A 26617-nucleotide genomic window follows, 5' to 3' on the forward strand; every position below is an offset into this window, starting at 1 on the left:
TCTCACTTCAGAGGCCAAGAAAGTATTCAGATCTTTACTTAAGTAAAAGTACCAATACACACACTGTACACACACACAGTAAAAATATTTCATTACAAGTAAAAGTCATGCATTAAAAATGTTCATTAAATAAAAGTTAGAATTTTATATTTTAATTACAATTTCCTGATTATGAGTTAAAATAAAGGTTGACTGAAAAGTGAAGGTGCTGAAAGCTGAAGCTGTCAGTCAAAAGTACAATACTTCCCTCTGAAATGTAGTGGAGGAGAATTATAAAGTGGCATTGAAAGTCAAGTGAGGTACAAATACCTCAGATTTGTACTGAAGTGTAGTAGTTGAGTAAATGTACTTAGTTACACGCCACCATTGGAAGTAAGTAATCTAAATTCAACAGGTCAGACGGGAAGGAGGACTGTGGGCCTTCAGCATGAACTCCAGCTGTTTGACAGACACGGTGTGTTACAGGAACAAATCGCTGCACTTTGATGGCTCAGTCTCTGGCTCAGCGACGCCGTCTGCGGACGCAGCTACCAACGTCCCGTCTGGGCTGGTGAAGGTCATCCTGACTCAGAGGACGGTTGAACAACGACGGGATTATCTCGGCTCTCCGCCGCACACACTAACCCAAATCTAATCTGACTCTCTCCTCATGCACTCAGCGCTTTTTAGCAGATACCAGACGCATCGTTTCATTTCTCCGCTCCCTGCTGCCGCCAGCTCAGTCTGTGACACGTTTCCACCTCCACACAGCATTGAAAACATGAAGCTGTGGTATATGTTTATCTATAATGATTTAATTGGTCTATCTTGAATATTAGAATTGGCAAATCTGATATCCTCTTTTGTTGGAGTTTCAAGATGCATTTAGTTTTATTTGCACAGAAATAGTTGAAACAGAGCAACAAACTATAAAAAAAACTACAACTAAGTCTTCAAAGAAACTGCAAAGTGTAGCCAGGAAGAAATGTTTGCATGTGTTAAAGTGGAGCAGAGATAAAAACAAAGAATAAAAGAGAGACATAGAAAGATCAATAAGACAATAAAATGGATATAGCATAAAAATCAACTATATATGTACATTATATACAAGAGTATCAGAATATTATTGCCATTAATATACTATTGCCATTCAGAGCAGAGCAGCAGGAAAGCTTAAAAAAAAAGTGGAAGTCTAAATCTAATGGAAAACAGTGAATGTTATGAGCTTTTATGATCATGGTGAATTAAAAGTGCAAATAATTTGAAAGCTAAAACACGTGTATTAGTTTCAGCCTTCCATTAGAGCCCCAAAAACTCCATTGGCCTGTTTATTATTAAGCTGTGAGCACATCTACTAATGCAGCCGGCCTTTGTTGATTCCATCGCAGACAGGCCTGCGTCCCGTCCGTCCCACTTCAGGGTTTCTGGGTCGTAATGCCATCGTGATAACTTGTCGGGATTACGGACGTGGCCTCTTTCTGTGAGTGACACGCAGACTCGGACTCGGACTCGGACGAGGTCTGTGGGGTCTGTGGGTGGGAGGCAGCTACGAATCACACGGGGTAATTGTTTAATTTTTTAAGTCTGGATTAAACAGGAGTATTGCCCAATCCCATTGTGCTGCGAGGTTTGTGCAGCACTGGGGGAAGGGAAGGGAGGGACAGATGGGACTGACACATGGTCCCTGTCGACCTCCTCCTCGTCCTCCTCACCCCTCCTCCCCACACAGACTCTCTGCCTAATCTGAGCGGGTAGGACAGGGGGAGGATGGGGGAGGGCGCCGGGCATTCGCCACCACCTCTCCCTCTTTTCTGGCAGCACCCGACGCAGCGGCAGAGCCAAAGCACGCAGGATATGGGCAAAAAAACAACTTCTTCGCCCATGAAGCTGGACTGACTGCAGCTCATGCTGAGGCTCTCGGCTGCAGGGAGCCCACCCGGATCAGATTTACTGCTAATCCAGCATAAGGAGCGTGGAGGGACAACCTGCGGGACTTCGTGGTTTTACTTTTTTCATTGTCACTTTCCAACAGGCCAGTGAGAGGAAGTTGTGTTCTGGCCTCTTTGAGGATGTGAGGATGCCATCTTTGCAGGCGCGCTGAGAAAACCTGTTTGTCCCGGAAGTTCATGGCCAAATGTAGAGTCGTGGTGGCCGAGGAGAAGCAGTTTAGAGGCGCGATGTCGGCCACTCAGGGGGTGAACCGCAGCGGCGTCTACAACTACTTCCTCAACATGGTGGCCTATCAGGTGAGAGCTGGCGAGCAGCAGCACAGCAGGAAGTGACTGCAGCTGGAGGTTCAAGTTTTTAGAGTTTGTTTGGTGTCAGCTGAGCACTGATTATTAGACACCAGTGTTGTTTTCTTAGTTGATTATATATTAACTATGGAGTTGATTTTATTTTAAAAAATGCTGGTGAGTGCTGAGAGGTTTATCTTTTCAAGATATAGATTTAGGATTGCAAGACGTATTCAGATCTTTGATTTGAGCAAAAGTAGCAACACCACAGTGCTGCTTTCAAAGTCTGACTGAAGTATCAGAAAAATAGGCCTACAGTATCAAAAGTTCAAGTACTTGTTCTGCAGAATGGCCTCATCCAGTGTTATATTAGTACATTTTATATCACTGGATTATTATCACTAATGCATTAGCATGTAAGCAGCATGTTGTTGTTGTGGCTGTGCCGAGGTAAAGCTATTTAACAGTTTAAAATGTTGTTTGGAAGTTTATCAGTTAATCTGCAAAATAACCAGTAAATATAACTGTCAAATATATTAGTTTAAAAGTAAAATGTTGCTGCCTGAAATGAGGAGGAGTGGAGCTATAAAACAGCATAAATGGATTTATTCAAGTACTGTAAAGCACAAGTAATGCAAAATTGCACTTGGGTACATGTGCTTAGCTATTTGTTAGTGGGAAAGGTTGATTTCTATCATGGTGAGGTTGTCTTCAGTCGTCATGATTTCATTCCAGGAGTTTGTCTAAACATCAGGAAGACAATCTGAGCTCAGCTTGTGATACTCGTTTGGTGTTGAAGCTGTCAGAGAGGTGGTGATTCAAGCTTGCTGAGACAGAAATGATCGATCTGGTCTGGATTTGGATTTTTCCCAAAGACACAGAAATGGAGGTTTTTCATTGGCAGTCATTTGGAGCTCCTGATTGGAGAGTCGTTTGTCCAGTAAAATTATTAGTTTGGTTCTGGGTAGCTAGTTGAAAGTGTTTAAGTAATGAAAACAGTCAATTTCTCAATACTTCTGCAAAAGCTCAATGGTTCCTCCAGAAGATGCAGATGTTAAAGAACGGCTCACAAATACACAGTTTCATTCTAAAAGGTCTCAGTAATTTCCTAAAACAGCTGCTGATTGTAGTTTTTTTTATCAGATGTTGTTCAAACAGTAGGAAATCAGGCATATGTTGGGGACTATTTTCAGCGGTGGATGAATCCACATTTGTTGGTGTAGTGAGTGTTTGTGGCAGCAGGATGGTGTGTGTGTGTGTGTGACTGAGTCAGAATAAACTACAGTGTGTGTGTTCATGGTAATGAAGGTGTGAAGGTGACCAGGCCGTGACAGACACATCTTTGTTAGTCACACTCGTGGTGTTTCTGCATGGATGGAAATGTCAGTCTGTCAGTCGGTCCACTACTTTGGTCCAGACTGAACGACTGGATGATGCTTGTTCAGACATTTGGATGAACCCTGCTGAGCTACTGACTCTGGCGATTCTCTGACTCTAGCGCCACCATGAGACTGAAATTTGTTGCTTTGAATGAAATATCTGTTTGCTATTGGATTGAATGTCGTTAAGTTTGCTTCAGACTCTCATGTTGCCTCCAGGATGGAACTGTAATAACTGCGGTGATGAATTCTCATCTAATGCCGTCGATCCACTACTTTGGTTTTTGACCAAATACCTGCAAAACTATCAGCTGATATTCCCATCAGCCTCAGCTGTACTTTGTGCTTGGTGCTAATTTTCAAGCTAACATGCTAAACTAAAATTGTGACCATGGTCAAGATTATATCTGATAAGCATTATTATGTTAGCACTGTCATTGTGAACATGCTAGCATGCTGATGTTAGCATGTAGCTTAATGCTGCAGTTAGCATGTAGCTTAATGCTGCAGTTGCAAAGAAGACGCAGGAGCAGGCCGGTAGCACACGCTCACAGAGACTTCCAACAAACATAAATCAACTGAATCGAAATACAACTACAAGTTATTAGATCATGTTTCACAATACAAACACTACATAAATTCAAAAGTGATGAAGAGGTAATTCTGCTTGTTCATTAACATCACGCTAACATCAGGCGTGTTAATGAACTTTTCCTGAGTTCTGGCTCCAATATTATGCAGCATTACTGCACTAACTGCATCGATTTATTGTTGGTTTTTGGTCTTTTTATGTGACTTATTGGCAAACACAGAACATCAGCAGCTTTATCTTTTCAGTCAAAACTTCTTACCTTTTAAAAAAAGATTAATTTAAATTTGTACTACTGTTGCACAATGTTTTAAAATTGTTGTTAAAACAGGAAGTAAACAAACCCAGCCTCTCAGGAAGACATATTTGCTCTTACCTGCTTGTGGGCCCATTCGTCTCAGTCTGGTCGCCTACTGATGATGAAAGAAACTGAGTCAAGAGGATCATGGGAAATGAAGAGAAATCCTAAGTGCTGTTAATCCTGTAATTTACTGCTTGTGGCCACTGTTCTGAAAGATGAAAGATGAAAAAAAAGAAGCATCAGCTGGGAATAAAACATACATTTTCACTCTTTTATAGTGCAAAGATTGTTTACATTCAGCAGTTCTAATGAAAGATTGCACTGTTGTATAATATATAACATTTTGAACTATGCAGTGGCTCCAGTGTACTTAATTGAGTACAGTACAGCGTGGTGGTAGAATGGGTTGGTGCATGTGAAGGATTTTAGTTTATCTGCATGAGATCGAGCAGAATGAAACATGCGACTAAGGAATTTGTTTTGCTGCAGGTGTCTGAACGATCAAATAAAATGAGAAAGTAAAGTTAAAAATATTTAACTTGAGATAGAAATATATTAAAAAAATTACATAAGAATATGAATAATATTGAAAATATGGAAGCATGAAATATATGCAGAGAAAGAGCAAAAAAACAATTAAAATGATTTTTTACACTGTTTAAAAACCTCATAGAGAGGAAAGAAAGCAGAAAAATACATTCATATTCATTTAAAAATACATGCAGAAGTTGTTGAGAGTCTGTTGAGATCAATAACAAACATCAATAGCTGGTTATTGCTATGCAGAAAGTCACCGCTGTGTATGATGGAAGGTAAATGTGGATCACTGGTGCATTAAGTGTGTGTGTGTGTGAGAGAGAGAGATGCAGGATTAGCTCTCAGATTAGCTTCTCAGAAAGATGCAGACGATCCGATAATCATCGACAAACAAACGACTGGAGAGAGTCCTGGCCTGTGTTTCTGGAAGATATACACGACGCTGACATCCTGGTTTGACTTTGCACGATGCTTGAATTAAGAGTTAAAGAAATGAGGGCGCATTATTCCACTTCATCTTCACATCAAACACACTGCTGTTTGGCCCACGTATGACCCCTGTATCATTTGGACTTGGATTATTCTGTGTTTATACCAGATTTGAGCCCCCTCGCTTACTGTGACAACTTCACTCTGTGACCATTAATCCTGTATTATAAACCTTAAACCAGACCAGAGGACGGGCATGCAGCGGTGAGTCATAAAACACCTGGCTGTGTGTCAGATGGCTCAGTAAATAAAAGGTATACCAGTGCAAGGAAGACATTTTTAAAACAGCAGAGTTTGACTTTTTACCTTTAATTAGATTTTTTTTTTTTCATTTTGACAAACATCAGCACGTAAACTGAGTTTTGCAGTCTGCAAAAATATTGACTCTCTTTATCTCTGAGTGCACGTTCAGCCACAGCGTCTATAAACGAGGCAAATGGAAGCAAAAGCGAACAATGAAAAACATAAAAAAACACATGAAATGACAGGAAAGGAAGAGTAAAACCAGATTTTTTGCTTTAACATATCATTATGACATAATTCTTGATTGCACGGTGTAATGTCTATAGAAAAATAACACTGCCAGCGTTTAGTCTGGTTCTCTGTAAGCCTCTGAGGGCCGACTGGTGCTGACTGTCTGCTCTGATGTTTTCTTCTACTCCTCACCCCACCCTGACGCCAGCTCTGCTGTAGTTCCTTGTCTGGGCGAAGCGATGCTCAGACTTTGTTATTACTCCATATAAAACAATGAACATGCTTCTGTCTTATTTCCGACGTGGTGTTGATCATTTCCTCTCAGAAATTTGGAAACATGCAGTGTGTCTTGTGTTGGTGATGGTCTGGCTGTCTTCGTGACAGCGTCGTCGACAGTAAAACAGCTTGGAAACAGTTTCAACTTCAATCAATATGTAAATTTAAAGCTGTGTGTGTGAATCTACACGAGCGTTTTCACATTGTGAATCAGAAGTGATTTATAGCAGAAGTGACCTGAGGGCGATGCTGCAGGATCTGATGCACTGCAGCAGCTGCAGCAGCAGTTTGGACAAACTGTCCCTTTAATCACGTTTCATCTGTTGCACGATCAAATCGTTTTTGAGCTACTGTACACGATTAAAGCTCTATTTTTATTTAGTCTTCACTTCAATGGGAAGATGGATAATCTTCTTGCATTATCCATCAGATTATGACTTGCACGTGATGGGTAATATCTCTGGACTGCACCAGCATTCAGTGCATGCATTCAGACGTGCTGTGCAGACAATAGCTGTCAGGCTGCACGTTTGTCCACGGATGATTTTTGCATCTTCCTTCATGTGACTAATTCTCAGATGTTAAAATAATTTCACAGAACAAAGCAGAAGAGCATCACACGCACAGTGCTGAAACCATTTTTTCCCTGGCCCTGATAACGCAGACAGACCTCCAGACTGTAATCTGCACAGTTTGCTGAAGCATCAGACAGATGTGCGTGCAGGTTTTGCCTCCTTAGATTTAGTTCAGGATCAGCAGTGATGGGCTTACGTCCAGTCGTCCACAGCCCTCGTTTATCAGAATCAGAACCAGATGCTGTTGGACTCATTAGATTAATCTGCCACCAGCCGCCCTGCTGCCAAACGCTCGGTCATTGGAAGTTGTCTGACACACTGACCTCCAAAAGTTTGAAGTGGACTCAGTGCATCCACGAAATGAATCACCAATGCAGTCCGTGAATATTGTGATACTTAAATATACTTTAGTCTTTTAGATCTATTGTGCATGATGATGATTGGTTGGAATTTGTTTTTATTATTAAAACATTTTGCCTTTGGCAGTCAGCAGTGCGGAGACGAGGAAGCATGGGAAGAGAGAGACATGCAACAAATATCCCTGTATTATTATCCCATCACATCTCTTCTCAGAACAGCACAAACCCACATGTACACTGAAAAAGATTGTTTGCTGAATAATTGAAAGTGGCCACAACGTCGCTCTTAAAGCTGTTTCAATATGAGCGATGGGAGAAAATCCATGTTTCTGTGTGAAAGTTCAGCTGAAGCTAAAGTCTCTGTTTGTGTCTTTGTCCATCTGCTGCTCAGCAGAAGCAGAAACACCGACTGATGAGGCAAAAAGAGGGAATTTCATACTCAAGCCAACCAACTCTGGAAGACCCCCCCCCCCCCCCTCCCATTTGATTTGTCTAATTCAGACTGATGAAGGTCCAGCTGAACTCCAGACTGCACTTTCACACAGAGCGAAGTCTTCGTCACTTTCACTGAACTCACTTGTTTGCAGCTGGAAGTCAGTTTCGCATTAAGATAGACATGAAAAAAAAAGTGAGCCACGGAGGAAGGAAAAATATACTTTTAAGTCAATTTTCTTGAATTTATTTTCCACACAGTGAATGCACAAAAAGCTGCACTACATGCATAAATGTGTGTGATTAATAGGTGAATAAAAGACACAGTTCTCTCTGCAGAGCCCTATTCTTGTTAATTGTTCGTGTGTATCCCATCAATTGTTGCCTTGGCGACAACTATTCTCCCTGAGGTCCATTTAAATTATGAAGTCAGAATTTGTAATTTAAAGAAGCTTCATACACGAGAGGAAACGAAAGGAAAAACCTGAATAACTGAGGAGGAGGAGGAGGAGGAGGACAGGAGGGCTCACAGGGTGGGAATGATATGAATCATGTGCTGAAATCCAGTAGTTTCTTTGAAAAATGGTTTATTCCTCCAGTCGAGTTCAGACACTGAAGCTGTTCTGGAGGCTCATGGTGGCTTTCTTTCACTGGAGAGTGTTTATGAATATTTAATATGCTGTTGGCTTTAATCATCCCTCTCCTGCCATCCTACACTTTAATCAAAATTTTTTCCTCTTGTGATTTTAGTTCTGATTTTGCTTGTAGCTTCCTTTAAAGCACTTATCTTGGCCACATGGATGTACATACAGAACATGTTTCCATGCGTCTGAATCGTCATACCTCCACTCTTCCTCTTCTGCTGAGGCCGTGTTTCCTGCTGTGTTTGGATGCTGAGCTGCCTTCCTCCTCCTCCTCCTCCTCAGATCTGCTGTTGCTGTGGACCAGCTCCCTGCTCGCTCTGCTGTGCCTTCTGCCCTCCAGTCAAATCCTCCACCAGCACGCGGGTCATGTACACCCTCTTCCACATCATGAGCTGCGCCGTCTCCTGCCTCATGCTGTCCCGCACCGTCTCCGAGCTCGTCAGGGAAAATGTGAGTACTGAATCTGATCCTCCGTTCATAGACTGCTCAACGACACATAAATGGAAGAAATTAGCTTAAATATAGTCATAACAACCGTAAATCTCCTGCTGGACAACTGGCGACAGAACTGTGAAATCATCCTGCACCAAAGTCCTGATACAAATAACTAAAAACACAAAACACAGGGAGCAGAAAACGAGGCCTTCAAGTTCTTATGTACCCCAACGGCAGCTGTAAGACTCAATGATGGTCGATAATGGGGCTTTCATTACATGCAGAACTCAAAAAACACAAGCAACTATTAATTATCTAACCAACAAGGTCGACTACTATCTACCCTGTGGTGAGGCCAATGTGGCTCTGAAGTGCTCCTTCTCCAACACAGTGGCTCTCTAGAGGACACTTCATCAGGCTTTCATGCACAGTGGGTCCCCCCCCCCCCGCCCCTTCAGCAGGATTTACTTGTTTTGTTTTTGTTGGTAGAAGTATTTAAATATCACATCATACCACCTGCTGCTTCACTGCTGATTTAAAAGAAGCAAAAATCTCTCTTCTCCAGGCAGGTAGGCTGACAGGTAAGAGGCAGGCAGGGAGATAACAGGTAAACAGGTAAACATTCAGGACCTGGATTCAAAGGATCTGGGCTGGTGAAGGTTGATCAGGGAGGAGGTGCAGGTGAGGAGTGGACGGAGAAGGTCAGGTGACTGCAGGACTGATGAGAAAGTGGAACAGGTGTGTCCATCAGCAGTCAGGTGATGAGGAAAGGGGGGAAAGTCCGAGGACATCTGGTGGGCAGGAGGAAAAAAGACAATAAAGGAGCCTGAGCCTGGAGAGGAGGGACAGGGGGACGGACTGTGACACCTGTCCTTTAAACTGATGTTTGGAAAAGCTCTTAGTGTCTGTGATTATATTATTTTCTCTCTCTCTCTGTGTGTGTGTGTGTGTGTGTTTCAGGTGCCTTTCTTCAACATGGTGTGTGACCAGGCGCATGGCGGGGGTCACTGTGAGATGCTGGTGGGCTACTCAGCGGTCTACAGAGTCTGCTTTGGCACTTCCTGTTTCTACCTGATGATGGCGATCTTCCTCATAGACGTGAAGTCCAGTCAGGACTTCAGGGCGCTCATACACAACGGGTCAGTTCGCCGCACCAAACAAGATCCTCCTGAACCGAGACGGGTTTTCCGAATCTCTTTCTTTTTGTAATTGCCTAAAAACTGGATTATGGATGTAATTACAAACCAGACAAACTCGACAAGTTATTCTGTTTCACACAAAATAGTTCATGAATGCAACACTGCTCATTTTTAGACATAGAAATCCAGGACTTTTGTACTTGCACATGAACGCAGCATCAGAGTCAACAAGCAAAACAAGAAATTAAATGACAGAAATTCAAACCTGATATAAATATATTTATTGATACATTTTATTGATCTGGCTAAACTGCCCCAAAAATCCAAAACGAAGCTTGAAGAACTTCAGATTTTCTCAGAATTTACAATGAGGTCACAAAGATCTTAAAGTGTTTTCTCTGAATCAGGACATCTGGAATATATCTGATCCCGAAACAGAAATGTTCGCACGCTCTCTTGAAATAAACGCATCTTTAAATACCTCACTGCAGTAGGTGTTTTCTCCCCCCTGGCTCACCTGACCCGGCCTCCTGCTCTATTTAAAGCTCTTTATTGTCGTACTTTCCATTGCAGCGCAGTAGATTAGAGGGTGACGTAGCTCAGATTAGGATTTGACGGGCTGGACTGCTGCTCCTCTCTGCTATAAATCTACTCACAAGAGTCTTACTGGTGAAAGGCTTCAGGGTCTTTGGCAAAGGTTACAGCTCTTAGTGGTCTGCAGGGGGATCAGGGAGTGACCCAGTGCCCCGCTGGAACCTCGTACGTCCTCTTAAAGTTCAGACGGGGATTTGATTAAAGTCTCGCTCTGTAATTCTTTGATCACAGAAGTTTCTAGTGAATGTAAAATGAGTTTTTTTGTGTTCATTTTTGAAAATATTCAACATTTAGATTTCAGATGTTGCTGAGATTTGGTTGTTTCAAGTGTTAACTCTGTCTCAAAAGTTATTTTATATGGTGAGAAATCAGCTTTTATTTGACGATTAACAGCACAGAGAGGCCTCAAAAGTTATTTTATATGGTGGAAAATCAGCTTTTATTTGATGATTAACAGCACAGAGAGGCCTCAAAAGTTATTTTATATGGTGGAAAATCAGCTTTTATTTGATGATTAGCAGCACAGAGAGGCCTGGGAGGACAGAGGAAGAAGCAGTTTGCTTCTTTTCTTGAAAAATGACTTAATTTTCTGCTCATTGACTTATCAACAAATCATTTTTAGTACAACTCACATCACATAAAGACAAAATGTCTTTTCATTTTGCTTACTTTTTACCTGAATATTTTAGACATGTAACATTTTCATCCTTATACCTGAATATGATATATTAGTTGAATCTTGTTTGGATTTCAAGCAGCAGAGATCATCCAAAGTGGTCAAAGTGCTGCTTTTTACAAACGTCACAGAACTCAAGCAAGTTTCAGATTCTGCTGTTAGTTTTTATATCACACAAAATGATTAAAAAAAAAAACAAGTTAAATTGTAATGCAAACAAAACATCACTGAATTATTGCCATGACCTGCAGAGTTATGTGCATAGAAAGAACAAGCAGACCAAACTAAAGTAAAGAAAAATGTAACGCAGATTGAACTCATGCAGAGAAAAAGACAGTTTGAGTTTCATGTTTTCTCTGTGTCCTCTCTCCACGCCTCGACCTGCAGCTTCTGGTTCCTGAAGCTCATCACGCTGCTCGGGATGTGCACCGCTGCCTTCTTCATCCCGACAGAGTCCTTCCTCCACGGTGAGACGCTGCTTCCTGTCCTCTGAGAATGCATGTGATGATGATGATGATGATGGTGTTAGTGCACCTCCTTCTGCGTCCTGCTAGAGGGCAGCAGAGACCTGCTCCTGAGAGCGCTGCTCAGGTTGACTCTGCTGTGAATTATTGGATCATAAGTCTCTGTGGTTTAATTTCACTTTGTTTGGGAACAATAAATCTGACGGTGATACCAGCCTGATACCACAGCTGAGTTGTGATTTACAGCTCGCTCGCTTGCTTTCTTTCTCTCTGTTTGTCTCTCCTGCCCTCACTTCCCTGAAATAAATCAAACCGTACGCATCATTCTTCTTCTTTTTCTGCCCCTTTCTCACTCTCTCAGCTTGGCATTACGTTGGCGTGGTGGGCGGATTTGCCTTCATCCTCATCCAGCTCATCCTCATCACAGCTTTTGCACACACCTGGAACAAGAACTGGTGAGTGAGAGGGTCATATAGATAAAATGGTGTGTGTATCATATAGTGACGGGGATATAAATCAGGACACAGGACATTTCTGCAAAGTCTAAGTAAAACCTGGTGATAGATAAAATATTCATATGTGAATTATATGGCAAAAGTAAGTGGACACATCTGCCCACATACTTACATTTGTGGTCTGGGGCTGTTTTTCCTGGTTATGGTCCAGGCTCCATAGTCCCAATTTTAAGATATTTTAGACAACAGTGTCCCTCCAGCTTTGGTGCAACAGCCTGCATTTGTCCCCTTTCTGTTTCAAATAATAATGCCCCCTTGCATAAAGCAAATGGTTTTCCCAGTTTGGTTTTGAAGAACTTGACTCGCCTGTGCAGAACCCTGAGCTCAGCCCCAACACCTCTGGGATGAACTTGAACACCTTCTGCAGGCCAGACCCACTCACCCAACATCAGTGTCAGACCTCATTCATGCTCTCGTGGCTCAATGGGAGCAGATCCTGCAGACCAACATCTGGTGGACAGACCAGAAGAGAGCAGCACATTAATGCTCTTAGTAATCACATATGAATGTAACATATAAGTGTCCACATACTTTTGGCCATAAAGTGAACTCTTGCTCTTTTAGCATTGCTTTCCCCCAGTGTGATTTATCGGGCACTTTTCAGGCCTCTGAGGGAAACTGTTACGTTGACCTTGTTATAGACATCTGCAGTGATGACGGCTCAGAAGTGGACATTGCTCTATTTCAAGGTCACAATCAGGAGTCTGAAACAGCTGGAGATGATAAATGAACTCTGCGGCTCTGAAGTCTGAGGTGAAGGAAGCATGTTGTGGCAGCAGAAGAGGTTCAGTGGTCGACTGGCGATTGAACAGACATCATGAATCTGCTGCTACTGCTCGACACGTACAGTCAAATCCTCACTGTCCAATGAAAATCAATGAAAATCTATGAAAATCGTGTCTACAAATTTGCAGAATTGCTGATTGTTTCCGATAAACTGAAATAAATATTTTTCCGCTTCTTGGAAACCGTAAAACCATTCCAGTTTTTTGTCCTGTCGCCTCTTTACGCTGTGAAATGAAGCCAAACAATGAAAAAATAATTGAAAACAATATGAAAAATAAAAGCTCACAGGAAAATCTGAAAAGCTGTTTTTTTCTTTGCATGTTAAAAGCTGACATCGTGGAGATACATGGTTCTCACAGGACAGTGATGATATGTTATTTAAGGTCCCTCTTAAACGTACGTACAGACTCCAGCCTGGTCCACATCTGGAGGAGAGAGTCTCTCTTCTGCGTCTTCTGCCCAGCAGGGCTGAGTAAATCACCCCGACGGCTTCAGCCACATCTGTCCTGTCCGTCCCAACATCTGGAACTTCGTCTCATTTGCTTTTTCTGCTTTGTGGCTTAAATTTTTGTTTGCTCAGTTGCAGTTTTTGCTCTTTGGTACTGGGCGGTCACTTTTATTCTGTCCTTCATTCCTTTTGCTTTTTCTTATTTTTCATTATTGGACTTATTCATGCACTTCTGTCAGAGACACTTTAAAGAAGGAATTGATCATTCATAGCAAGAGGTTAAAAGATCTGAGCAGGATTCTGATGGGACAATTAAATCTACCATTATCTCCATCATAGATGAAGCTGACGATTTGTCTGTGGAGCTTCTCATTCATCCATCCAGGTCATGGTGTTTCTAAGGTTTTCCAAAAGGCAGCTGGACTTGTTTGAGGTTCTAGAAGACGTTTCGCCTCTCAAGCAAGTCCAGCTGCCTTTTAGAAAACCTTAGAAGAGCCTGACAATTATCTACCTGATTGACTGATTTATCATTTTGTATATAAAATGTGAGAAAATAGTTCAGTTTACCACCATATATGACAAAGAAAAGCATCAGATCCTTCAGTTGAGAAGCTGAAACCAGCAAATGTTTGGGATTTTTTTCTTAAAATGTGATGATTGACAGTGGATTGACGGATCACACAGGGCTGGTGGGAAGGTATCAGTCTCAGGTTAAAGGGCCTCACTGTACACCTGCATGGACATGATTGGACGTTATTAGTCAGCTGGTACTCACACAGCTGATGAATGCTGAAGCAGGAACGACCCAGCTGGTGCTGATCAGCTAGTGCCCGACCTCAGCGCTCCGCCTGAGCTAAAGCTTCGCTCCGTTTGTGTCTTTATTTGCTTGTTTACTACTTTGCTCATCTGAACTTCGTTCTTTCTCTAGTTTTTATTGCTCTGTTTGTTTTCACATTCACTTACTCCTCCGTCCTCCCTGTCGTGTCCTCATTCCTTCAGCCATCAGTCACTCAGCCACCTCTGACCTCTGCTGTGACGTGGCAGAGTTGTAGCTACCACAGCTAAGAGGATTTATTCATTCAGGAGCCTTTTCAAAGCAAACACACACACAGCTAAAAATCCTCTTATTGCCTTTAAACTAACAGGGAAGATGAAGAGAGGAGGAATTATTGAACATGCAGGCAAACAGTGAATCACCTGACGGATGACAACAGCTCCAGCATTAAAATGTCCTTCAGACGAACCACATGTGCATCATAATCCTGCTGCTTTGTAGCCACATGTAGCTCCAAAAAGTGAAATATTAGTATAATAATATCTCCTGTAGCTTCTCAAGCTCAGTGCTGTCATTTAGTCAACCCTAACCCATCAGCGGGGACAATAAAGAAAATGTGTTTTAGACAGTGCAGACACATCTGGAGTTTGCTGCATGGGCAAAAGAACATTTTTTTTCACCTGTTATTGGATTAAACTGTGTTGGATTTGAAAATATCTGACTTTAATGCCTCTTGGTCCCCTCCAACACATGTCTCAGCATCCCAGCAGCACACAGACTGCACCAGGTTTCATTTGAATTTCAGCATTTGTTTTTTTCTACAAATGCAAACATGTAGCATCATAACTGGTTGAAAAATGCTTTAATTCTTCTCCTCGCAACATTTCTACACATTGTGGGTTTAAGATGCGATGAGGCTAAGTTCAGTTACTCATGAGACAAACAAGGAAAATGCTCAAATATATGAGGAAATCCTTTAATAAAAATAAAAATACTGAAATTGCACCACATGTAAATCACTTGAACCTTGACTTGTAACCTACAGCTGTCAACCTGAATAATAAAACGACTATTTCACTGAACAATGAAAAAATATGAATATATGCTAAATAAGAGGCAATTAAAATATCAATCACATGTGTTTAATGTGATTTCTGCTCCTGAACCTCAGCGCTGTGCGCCGTCACCTGCATCTGCACAGAGGATCATCAGCTGTCACCTGTGCGGGCGCGCGATGTTTGTTTCAAAACGAACAAACTGAAATAAAATACATTTTAATTAAATGCTCATTAATTATTCTCAGGAGCCGCATCAGAGGGGTGAAAGAGCCGCGGGTTGCCGAGCCCTGGTCTAAACTGCCAGCAGACTGTGGTGAACCCTGAACCCTGACTCTCCTCCTCTGTGCCGCCCTCAGGTTGACCGGAGCAGCAGAGAACAAGCGCTGGTACCTGGCGGTGATGTGCGCCACCCTCTTCTTCTACACTATCGCCACCATGGCCTTCACCTTCATGTACAAGTACTACACGCACCCCATCGCCTGCCACTTCAACAAGGCACTGCTGTGGATCAACCTGGGACTCTGCGGCCTCATGTCCTTCATTGCCGTCACACCGTGCGTGAAGCAGAGTGAGTCGAGGAAACATGTCTGTCATCGATTTTCAGGGGTGAAATAACACTTAGTCCACCTGCAGCTATGCAAACACCCCCCTGCTGCAGATAATAATAATTAGATGTAAGCTAATATTATCTGTTTCTCCCTGAACGCTGACTGCAGGCCTGCTTTGTCTGCACATGTCTGAGTTTTATGACTGAAAAATACAGCTGCTTACAGAGGCAGAAGTAACTGAGTACATTTATTCGAGTATTCAGGTTGAGGTATACTTTGTTATTGTGCAGATTAAGATTTTGCATTCATACACTGCATGTGGCTGTTCACATGATCTTCATCAACAAATGGATTTTGTCCTGTTGTAGTCCACATTTTTCTAAACCAGCAGACATAAAAATGTCAAAAATTTGATGTCAGGTTTAGAACAGTGGCCTCTCGACCCACTGCAAAACTGCATGCAAACAGACAAACCACAAATTAAGAGAACATCTTAAGATAAGATATAAATTTATTGATGCCACACCAGGGAAATTAAGATATTACAGACAGCAATGATAACAATTATAATAATATTGCCTTTAATATTTGAATTGTGCATGGTAAGAGTAAGTATTGCACCATAGAAATTGTCGAACACGCTAGAAAAACAAGATATAGGCACAGTAAAAAAATAAAATCATCAGTTACAAAACACGTGCAGCATTGAGGCAAAATGTGACAAAACGGGTGACAATGGAAACTGTTTCCAGGGGACAATAAAAAGTGCCGAACACAGCTTGGACACTCCTGTTTCCAACAAACTTCAATAACTTCACAGGCCTGTGGGACCAACAAGTGTGTCCCAGCTGTGTGCATGTTCTCTTCATTTGCTTGTGTTTTGCATATTCGCATGTGTTTTGTTATCTAACACTGCATTGAGCCCTCAGGGCCACCGTACTGTAGGATGAAAAATGTTTTTCATCACCAGTTCATTAAAGCTTGTCTTTTTCAGTTTTTACCAATTTGCAATATAAACGACACTGATTTTTTCATCCTGATTTTTAATCTGGATATTTTAACAAAATAAAGATAAATTCCTGAATATTCCAAAACCAAAAATAAGAGCATCACTTTCACAATAGAACCATTTCTCTCTTTTATTTCTTACACTGATGCACTGAGTACATTTTATGACTCAATACTCATACTTGCTTGTTCTTAATTACTTGTACACTTTTGTCACTGCAGTATTTCCATTGGTGATAAAGTAAATGAATGATCCTGCTTGTGAACTGTGTGTGTGTGTGTGTGTGTGGGGGGGGGGGTATCATGGTTGGCACTATGAACCTTACTCTTCCTCTTCCGCCTCTGCAGAGCAGCCCCGCTCAGGACTCCTTCAAGCCTCCATCATCAGCTGTTACGTCATGTACCTGACTTTCTCTGCGCTGTCCAGCCGCCCGCCTGAGAAAGGTGCGTTGACTAACCAGGGACATGAGCATGGTTGTGGGGGATTTTCAAGTTCAAGCTTATTTTCTGTGTCTGGACTGAAGTAAAAACACAAGGTGCAGGAAATGAAAGGAAGACATGCAGTGTACTTCACTCTCTGTGCTGACATTTTGTCAATCCCACCTTTTTTGATTGCAAGTGAAGTGGACACAGCACGCTTTTCTTCCTTTACATCTGCACCAAACAATATTCTTAAATGAACAGTGAGTCAAATGACGGCAGCACGTGAAAGGGGCCGCTCATAGTGACACATCCGCAGAAAACTACTTCCTAACTCTGCAAATGCTCTTTTAGAGGCCGGTAAGTGTGCTAAGGTGAGGGTCGGGGTTAGGGTCAGGCAAATAGTTTTATGGTTACACTGTAAATAATTTCACTGTAAACGGTAAAATACTGGCAGCAGGGATGCCAGTATTTTACTGTTGTTTTACAATCCACCTACTGTCATTTATTTTAACAGTATAGTACTGTATTTTGAATTACAGTATATTACCATAGGATAACAGTAGGTGGTGTGGTAATTTTACAGCACATCTACTGTTATTTATTTTAACAGTATACTACTGTATTTTGGCCGGTACTGGTCCGTGGATCAATTGGTACCGGGCCGCACAAGAAATAATTATTTCCGTTTTATTTATTATATGAGTCGAACGATCTTTCATTTTGAAAAATGACCGGATTCTCTCGTCACTTGAGCGCTCAATTTAACCCGCAAGCTAAACAGATGTGTTTGGAAAGTTTCTTTGCGGAGGGGAAAAGGCTCAGTGAAGAGACAGAAGAAGAGCGACGACTTCCAAGAAACAGACAACACCAGCAGTCCTGCTTGAAATCTGGATTTATCGACAGGTGATTCCCGCACACCGAGCCCCCGCTCTGCATCATATGACCGTCTCTCTAATGAGGCGATGAAGCCTCAAACCTGCTTCACCTGGAGACCAAGCACCCCGGATTAAAAGAAAATGTTTTGTGTAATTGTTTACTACAATTATGGTAAATTTCCTGGAAATGAATGTAAGTCTATGAAATGTCCCCAGAAGTGATGGAAAAAGGTGTGTGTGTGTGTGTGTGTGTGCGTGCGCACGCGCGCCTGTGTGACGTCACAAATCTGTCAGAGATCAAAGGCACAGAGATTCTGCATCAGCATGAATACTCACACCTCAGACCACTGAACAGTCAGTTTTTCAATGAGCATGTATGAGACAGATAACGAAACCATGATGGAGAACAAAGAAACAAGAATCCCAGAGATGGAGAACGACGCAACGGATATAATGGAATCAGAACCGCTACAAGCAACTACTGGGTCTGCTGATCCTCCAGCCTCTGTTTGTGAGTCCACAACCGAGGAGGGAAGTAAGAAGCAGCTCAGGCTGTTCGTCACCGTGCTGACGGTTAGAATGTTGATAAAGTGTCACGTTATGGACGACCACAGCCAGGAACTGTGGGCCCCCCATGTGAAGAGGCTGGTAGACCAGACCATGGAGGGACTGAACGTGGACGGAAGCTGCTTGGACCTCAAGAACATCAAGAAAGTGTGCAAGGCCGTGATGAGGGACCTGGAGAAAGAGCATGGCTGGAGGGAGCTGCTGGGGTATTTAATATTATTAGAGGAGCCAGTTATTATAGCAGCCATCGTCCAGTCTTTGCAGACTCACATCAAAGAGCTCGCTGCTCAGCCTCCGAAGAAGAAGAGTGGCTTCAAAATGTATTGCAAGCAGGCGATCGAGGTTGGCGGTTTCGCTCTCGGCCTACTCGCCGCCCTTGTGATCATTGCATTCATCCCATGAAGAAGCACACCGGCTCCGCGCGCGGTCACTGAAGAGTGAGCCGTCCCAGGCAAGCTGCAGATAGTGTGGAAGCTTGGAAGACCACCACTCCTGTTGCTATGTGGGTTTACTCCGGGTGCTCCGGTTTCCCCCACAATGGCCTATATTTGGCCCCCCAAAAAATAAATAAATCAATATTATAAATTGAATTTTTCATGTCTGAAGCGCTTCTTAAATTAAACTTTTCAGACAGATTAGCTATGATTTTTAAATAAAGACAATGAAAACTGGCTAAAGCATTTAGCACCTTTTCATTTACCATATCATTACTGTTTGCTTTCCTCAGCATTGTTTCTAGACTCAACAGGCAGTAAAGCTCTAATTAAACCATTGAACACCACTGATGAACGTAGTGGAACATTTAGCAGATGTTTTCATGCTCCCCACCTCTTACTGTTCTCTCACACTATGATTAGAATATATATATATATATCACAAACAGAATCCGACGGCTCCTGGAAATAATTAATGAGCATTTAATTAAAATGTATTTGATTTTCATATCGACAGCTTGCGATCCTGCGGAAAGATGCGGATGACGGCATTTTTTCATTGCTCAGTGAAAATAGTCCTTTTATTACTCAGGTTGACAGCTGACTGCTCGCGCCAGTAAAAGGATGACGGTGTCAGGCCGATACTTGAATGAGGACTCAGGTGCAGAGATTGCAAATAACACAGGTTTATTGAACAGAAGGACTATGATATTACACTATGAGACGACTAGTTATATAAATCACGAGACAACAAAGTAACAAAAAAACGCTCCAAAAGGAGGAAGAAAACAAACGGCAATGAAAGAAACTCAATAACAAATCTATAGAAACAAAACTTCACTCCTAAAATACGGAGGAAGATAAGCACTGACTCTAAGATACAAACAAACAAAATAAAATTCTTACAGAGGACTGAAAATTGGCTAGAATAAAACAAGAAACAAAACAGCAAAAACTAGACTATAGAAGTTACAACAAAAAACACTCCCGAAGAGGAACAAAGGAATCGTAGAACACTGTGGCGATGATGACGATGATGAAGGCTGGCACGGGTGAATCGACCGAAGGACAAAGACACACTGCCACAAGACTAGGGAGACGCAAACTATTTAACACGTGGGGGTAACGAGGAACAGGTGGAGACAACAGGTGGTCGGGGCGGACACACAGGTGACACATGCGAAAGGGCAAGTGCTCTGAAATGAGAGGAGAGTTAGACTTTCAAAATAAAACAGGAAACTACACGGTGTGACAAACGGCGCACAGGGAGTGGACGGCTTTTTTGGTTTGCTGCCGGTGGAGAATTTTTTTCATAAACGTAAGAAGGACTCAAATAGACACTGAGTATTTTACATGAAAGTAACCTTCAACCCAACGTCTTTAATTCTGAGTTCAAAATGTTTTGCACGCAGAAATGTCATTTTGTTTTCTCTGCAGTCGTTCATTGATTTCATAAATGCAACACATTATAGTTGGTTTATACATAGCATAAAGGCAAAAAATTTTAAATGTCAAAGGGGTTTTGTGGCTCCCAGTGTTTTCTTTACTGTGGGAGACGGGCCTAAATGGCTCTTTGAGTGGTAAAGGTTGCAGACCCCTGGTTTAGATAAAAACCTTTTATTCTGAAATAGATCAAAATGTCTTTGTTTGTACCTCATTGTCCTGTCAGACTTAGACTTAATACTGAAGCGCCCACACACACACACACACACACACACACACACACACACGTCGTAAAATCCTCCATAATTTGCCTTTACTTTGCTCATAATGACTCACCTGTTGGCTCCAGGTAAGACAAAGAGCCTCCACATGACTGAGACATTAGTGCAGAGGCTTGTCAGAGGCCCACGTCTTATCCGGGGTTTACATCTTAATGGCACACATGCAAATACAGACGTCCATACACACACGCACACACACACACACACACAGATAATCTGGGATGAGATGTGCTCTGACACGCTGCCTGCTGGGCTGGTGGCCTGTGGTGAGGGCAGACTGAAGGATATTTGTTTCACATTCCTCATGGATCCATTGACAACATAATAACACAGGAACACGGCCTGGCAGCGCCATTATGTGTGTTCTCACACAGCACATCCTGCCGAACGATAACGTGCAACTCATTATTAGATCTGCCAGTAAGGACGGATCTATCTGAGCGTGTCACACACCTGAGGAAAGGATAGCCTGAAGGTTAAAGGAAAAACACGACAAAGCACAATCTGAAAAATAGAAGCAGCCACAGCACACCTCGGGCTTTAATGAGCATTAGCCAGCTGTTCTGTGAACGCAGCCAAGGCACAACAACCTCCAAGAACATAAAATCAATCATCGACTGTATCTGAGATCTGATTTTCTTTCATTCATATCTACCCAAAGTCTATTATGTGAATAAACTCTCAGCCTGCTTGGACTTCAGAAGTGTCTCTGACGGGTTTGTTGTTTTCTTCTTTGGTAGAGACAGAAGTTGAAGCCTGAGTTCAGTCAGTTATGGATTACAGTGGCATCAAAACATCCATCAAAATCTCCCCTACCGTCCCTTTAACGTTATCCACGTCTCCTCTGGCTGTACATCTGTATTCTCTCTGCTACATATGACTAAACATGCTGTTTCTTCACTGCACGTTTATCCTCCACAAGACTCCAAAGGTCCACTGACGCAGCATCATTCGTTATTTATTGGGAAAATGACAATTAGACAGTTAATTAATCAATTAGTCACTTTGCAGAAAGCTTCTGATGTTTTGTCAGATGTGAGAATTATATGTGTTATATCATAGTAAAGTGAATCTGGTCGTCTGAAGATCACCTCATACTAGTTTCTAAAGAAATATTGGCCAAACAATTGATTCATTTGAAGCACCTGCAGATAATCAGCTGTCTGATTGCAGCTTTAGTTGCAATTAAATCAAATGGTGATGCAGAATAATTAGAAAAAAAACGTATCAAACAGGAAACCAGGAGCTTTGAGAAGCTTCTGTGGACATTTTGATCCCTTTCTCACCATTAAAACCTTTCAGAACCACCTGACCGGGTCTCTGTTCTGCTAAGTCTTTGTATTTAACACGCCGTTGTCCACAGAGGTGTGCTGTGTGGACACACACACACACACACACACACTCATACTGTGAGTGTACAGTATGAGTGTGTGTGAGAGAGTCCCGGGGCAGTGCAGAACATTGTAGCAACTTGTTGAGAAAATATGCACTGAGAGTCTGTTAGAAAAACACCTTTTCAGCACAGACTGTGTGCCACACACAAAGACACACACACACACACACACACTTAACTGTGATATTCAGTTTCCACCTACTGTTGCTGAGTTTCCTTTGTCAGCTGCTTTAATTCACGGTTCTTCACCTGTCATGGTAACATCTCCACAGGGTGTGTGTGTGTGTGTGTGTGTGTGTGTGTGTGTGTGTGTGTGTGTGTGTGTGTGTGTGCCTGAGTGTATGCGTGGTTGACAAAGAGATCCATCCTCGTTACTGTCTTCTTAGGTCTTTGTTAGCCTAGTCTGTCCCCGGAAGGCTTATTCTGCTCTATGACCTCACCATGACAAACACACATGCACACACACACACACACACACACACACACACACACACACACACACACACACACACACACACACAGAGGAAGAATTAGTCTGGAGTGCAATTGAAAAGGCAACTCAAAGAGCAGGACATGTTCTCTCTCCCTTGACGACTCTTGACCCGAATGAGTATGTGTGTGTGTGCGTGTGTGTGTGTGTGTGTGTATAATTTAATCTGGGTCCTGTAATTAGCCAGTGTTTTCACTGAGCTCAGGTTCCTTTTTCCCCCCACAACACACAAACACTAAACTTCTCTCAGGAATCCACAGCCGGCTGAAACAAAACGACCCTTTGGAGATTTGACTGAATTTGGTGTGTGTGTGTGCGTGTGTGTGTGAGTGTGTGTGTGTGCGTGTGCGTGTGTGTGTCTTTGGAAGCTTGAGCCTGCACACATGCATGTGCATGTGTGAGCATACAGTACATACTCCGAGTGCTCTGTGAGCGTCCAGAGGGCGAGTCTCTGAGGGTCCCAGAGGGGAAAGTGCTGCCGAGACCCCTTTTTACAAGAAAGAAAGGAATTTCCCAGGAAATGAGACGAAGGAGAAAGAACGGAGAAATGAAAAAAGTGGCACAACACTTGACCGCCATCTGGCACCTTCTCTCTGTGGGGCCGGCGTGAAAAAGCAAAGACATTTGTAAAAGCAGCAGCATTTTGTTTGCCAACTGGGCTCTTGTTAACAGCGAGGAAGACGATTAATGCCAGACTTAATGTAATTTACTGCCCATTTAAAAAATAGGGATAATAAAAAGATGCTGACCACTTTAATTTCCAGAGACTCTGTCATCTCGCCACTGTTCTGAATAAAATATAATTTTAAAATAGTTTAAGTCTCACATGTTGAAGTTTGAATAAGACAAACTGTCTCACTTTTAAAATGTCACATTTTATGTCAAACGGCTGCATTTGATAAATTCATCCTCACATTTATCCTTAATTTAGCATTTTCTTCAACACACATGAAACATATGTAACATAAGATAATAAAAAAAACTTTTTTGTAATTAGACCTTTTGTACATGAATTCAGTCACGATTTTTGGCTTCATCTCCAATCCGATCCATCTTTATTTATAAAGCACAGTTTAAATAAACTCAAGGTTTCCAAAGTGCTGTACATAAAAAAAAATAAATAAAAAATAGGCAGTAAAAACAGACAATAAAAATAGAAACATACTACATAAAGGGTAAAACACCTGTGCACATAAAATAAACAATCTAAGAGGTGATAAAAGCCAAGGAAAAGAGGTGTGTTTTAAGAAGAGATTTAAAAGTGGCCACAGAAGAGGACTGCCTGATGTGCAGCGGCAGTTCATTCCAAAGTTTAGGGGCGGCAACAGAAAACGCTCGGTCCCCTCTGAGTGTCCATCTTTCGAGTAGGTGCGTGAGGGTGCAGAAGCTCAGAGAGGGACACCGGGGCAAGGCCTTTTTGGGCTTTAAAAGCAGATAAAAGAATTTTAAAATGAATTCTAAAATGGACGGGTAGCCAGTGAAGTGAAGCTAAAATCTGTGTTATGTGCTCAAACTTTCGAGTGTCTTGAGTTTCAGAATGAAAAGAATTTGAGACGTTTGCAGAAGCTCCTACTTGCACGTTCAGCCAAATTACAACATTTTCAAAAATAAATCATTTTTTAAAATAAAATTAGTGAAAACTTGAAAGGCTGTTTTCAATTTGTGCCTTTGCGAAGAAATTCAGAATCTAAAATGGATGTTTTTCACAAGTGAAACACACAACAGGTTTGAGATCAAATATTTTGCTCCACAGTAAAATGGATCGTTTATCTTTTTGTGTTGTCGTTACTCTGCTGATGCAAACCGTCACTAAGTGTTTTCCATAGAGAGACTTGACATAAAGCAGCAACAACCTGATAAACGGATGTTTTCCCTGAATGATGCTGTGATGAGGCTTTAAATGCTGCCTTCTTCTCTGTCTCAGTGGTCTATCAGGGCATGAACATGACCGTCTGTTACCCCAGTGTGGGGCAAGATGGCATCCAGAAGGAAGGCAACGCCGTGGCCATAATTGGAGCTGCCATCATGTACTGCTGTGTCCTCTTTGCATGGTGCGTAGACTCCTCTGCCTTCAAACAGATTGTGCATTAAATGAATAAAATGTGGTTTGGGGTTACTGACAGAAAACACCCCTTTCATGAATTTTGAAGCAGTAACAGAAATATTTGTACTTTTACGCGTCTCAAAGGAGGAATTAAGTGAAGACAAATGTGATTCCTCCTCAGTAATGAAGCGTCGTACCTGGCAGAGGTGTTCGGCCCCTTTTGGATGATCAAAGTTTACCGCTACGAGTTCCAGAAAGCCACCTGCTGCTTTTGCTGCCCTGAGGAAGAGGAAGGTGTGTACCGATGCACTTAACATTACATAACTGTCCTCTCAGAGGTGCTCTGTGTTGTGTTTTCAATGAGTTTATGATAGAAGCAAGACACTCTCTGAAAGTATCTAAAGGTGGCTGTTTGCACTAATTAGGCCCCAAAATTAGGGTAGAATCTGAGCTGACATTGAACAAAAGGGCAGCTGCCATGGTTGACTGTGATAGGCTCAGACTCCTGTCAATCAAGCAAACACACCACAGAATAAACTCTCTGCAAGCCTTTAATGCCAGCGAGTAAACCTGCATGCAAACACAAATTTAAATATTTAAAAAATCAGCTTTGCACGTGTTTTATGAGGGAGGACATGTGTTCAACGTGTTTGTGAGGCCTCAAGGATGTTCACAAGGAGCTTCGGTAAGAAACGCTGAGCGTAAACTCATCTTTTGTTCGTTTACGAGGCCCCTCTAACGACGGCGGACACATAAAGTCGGTGCTGCTTGGAGGTCGCTGCAGGCCTGAGCTTTGACCACAGACGTTTCCAAATGTGTCTCTTTCAGCTGAGGAGGAGTTCGAGATTGATGACGAGAACAAAGGCTGCCAGAAGGTCATTCACAACGAGACCCAGAGAGTGGCGTACAGCTACTTCTTCTTCCACTTTGTCTTCTTCTTGGCCTCGCTGTACGTCATGATGACCCTCACTAACTGGTTCAGGTTAGTTCACCACAGATCCCAGTTCAGCGCGTCGCTCTCCGTCCCCGTTTTATCTTCACTCTGTCTTTTCTGTGTGAGGCAGTTGGTGCATGTGGTTTCTCTGTTTTTAAGCGCTTTGAGGTGCATTTCTTATATGGAAGATGGCTAACAAATAAAGTTTATTATTATTATTATTTCTAAGTTATTAGGATCAGAAAATGTGGCATCATACAGCACATTTTATTCTGCAATCAAACAGAAAAATAAAACATGTGTCGTTTAAGACAAGATAAGAAAAGATTAGATAAGATAAAATAGTCCTTTATTAATCCCACAGTGGGGAAATTTGCAGTAAAAATTCCACTTCTACTGTGTGATTTGGTGGTTATTTGAAAATAATTATTCCATTAACATATTACGGTTTAAATTGTCATCTAAAATTATTTTATTCCTTATATTCCTTTGAGATTTTGTGAGAAGGGTGTTGCGATTTTTTCTTTTTATTATCATCATTTCTCTTAACTTCCTGTTAGTCAAGTGAAGGAACAGTGAAAGCTGATGTTCAGCTCCCCCCCCAGTCCTAATCCTTTTGGACCAGTTCCTAAACGCTGTCTTTTACTCCGCCTGAAGAAGCCTGGAGTTAAACTGTGCTGTTCTCCTCCAGCTACGAATCAGCTGTGCTGGAGACCACCTTCACCCACGGCAGCTGGTCTACCTTCTGGGTGAAGATGTCGTCCTGCTGGGCCTGTGTGATCCTCTACCTCTGGCTGCTGCTGGGCCCCCTGTGCAGCTGTCAGTCCGAATCCAGGCCTCGCCGCTCGCGGATCAAACGCCGCTCAGCGTCCTCCCGTCACGTCTCCGTCAGCGTCTGACGCTCTCTGTGAGGGGCCGGGCGGGAGGGAGGCCGACGGGGCGCGATGCGGACGCCGGGTCGGACGGCTCCGAGTCGGCGCCCCACGAGAGGGGGTTTTCAGGAGTGGGGGGTCACAGGG

At 42.4% G+C, this 26617-nt stretch overlaps 1 protein-coding gene across 1 annotated transcript; it reads left to right on the top strand.

Annotated features, from left to right (window-relative positions):
* Nucleotides 1-2105: 2105 nt before the first annotated feature.
* On the top strand, nt 2106-26497 carry serinc4 (serine incorporator 4). Its single transcript, XM_041941314.1, has 11 exons — nt 2106-2225; nt 8551-8718; nt 9664-9842; nt 11500-11579; nt 11938-12031; nt 15515-15726; nt 17063-17158; nt 24545-24671; nt 24846-24958; nt 25493-25646; nt 26290-26497. The coding sequence occupies exons 1-11, from the start codon at nt 2106-2108 to the stop codon at nt 26495-26497; spliced, it is 1551 nt and encodes a 516-aa protein (XP_041797248.1).
* The last annotated feature ends 120 nt before the right edge of the window (nt 26498-26617 follow it).

Source organism: Chelmon rostratus, chromosome 1 (assembly GCF_017976325.1).
Source record: "Chelmon rostratus isolate fCheRos1 chromosome 1, fCheRos1.pri, whole genome shotgun sequence".
NCBI classification, from domain to species: Eukaryota; Metazoa; Chordata; class Actinopteri; order Chaetodontiformes; family Chaetodontidae; genus Chelmon; species Chelmon rostratus.

Bases quoted from the DNA above. Each gene is read 5' to 3' on its own strand.
- serinc4 (XM_041941314.1), top strand. From the start codon at position 2,106: ATGGCCAAATGTAGAGTCGTGGTGGCCGAGGAGAAGCAGTTTAGAGGC. The intron at 15,727-17,062 runs GTGAGTCGAGGA...CCGCCTCTGCAG, and splicing joins CACACCGTGCGTGAAGCAGA to AGCAGCCCCGCTCAGGACTC. The intron at 17,159-24,544 runs GTGCGTTGACTA...TCTCTGTCTCAG, and splicing joins CAGCCGCCCGCCTGAGAAAG to TGGTCTATCAGGGCATGAAC.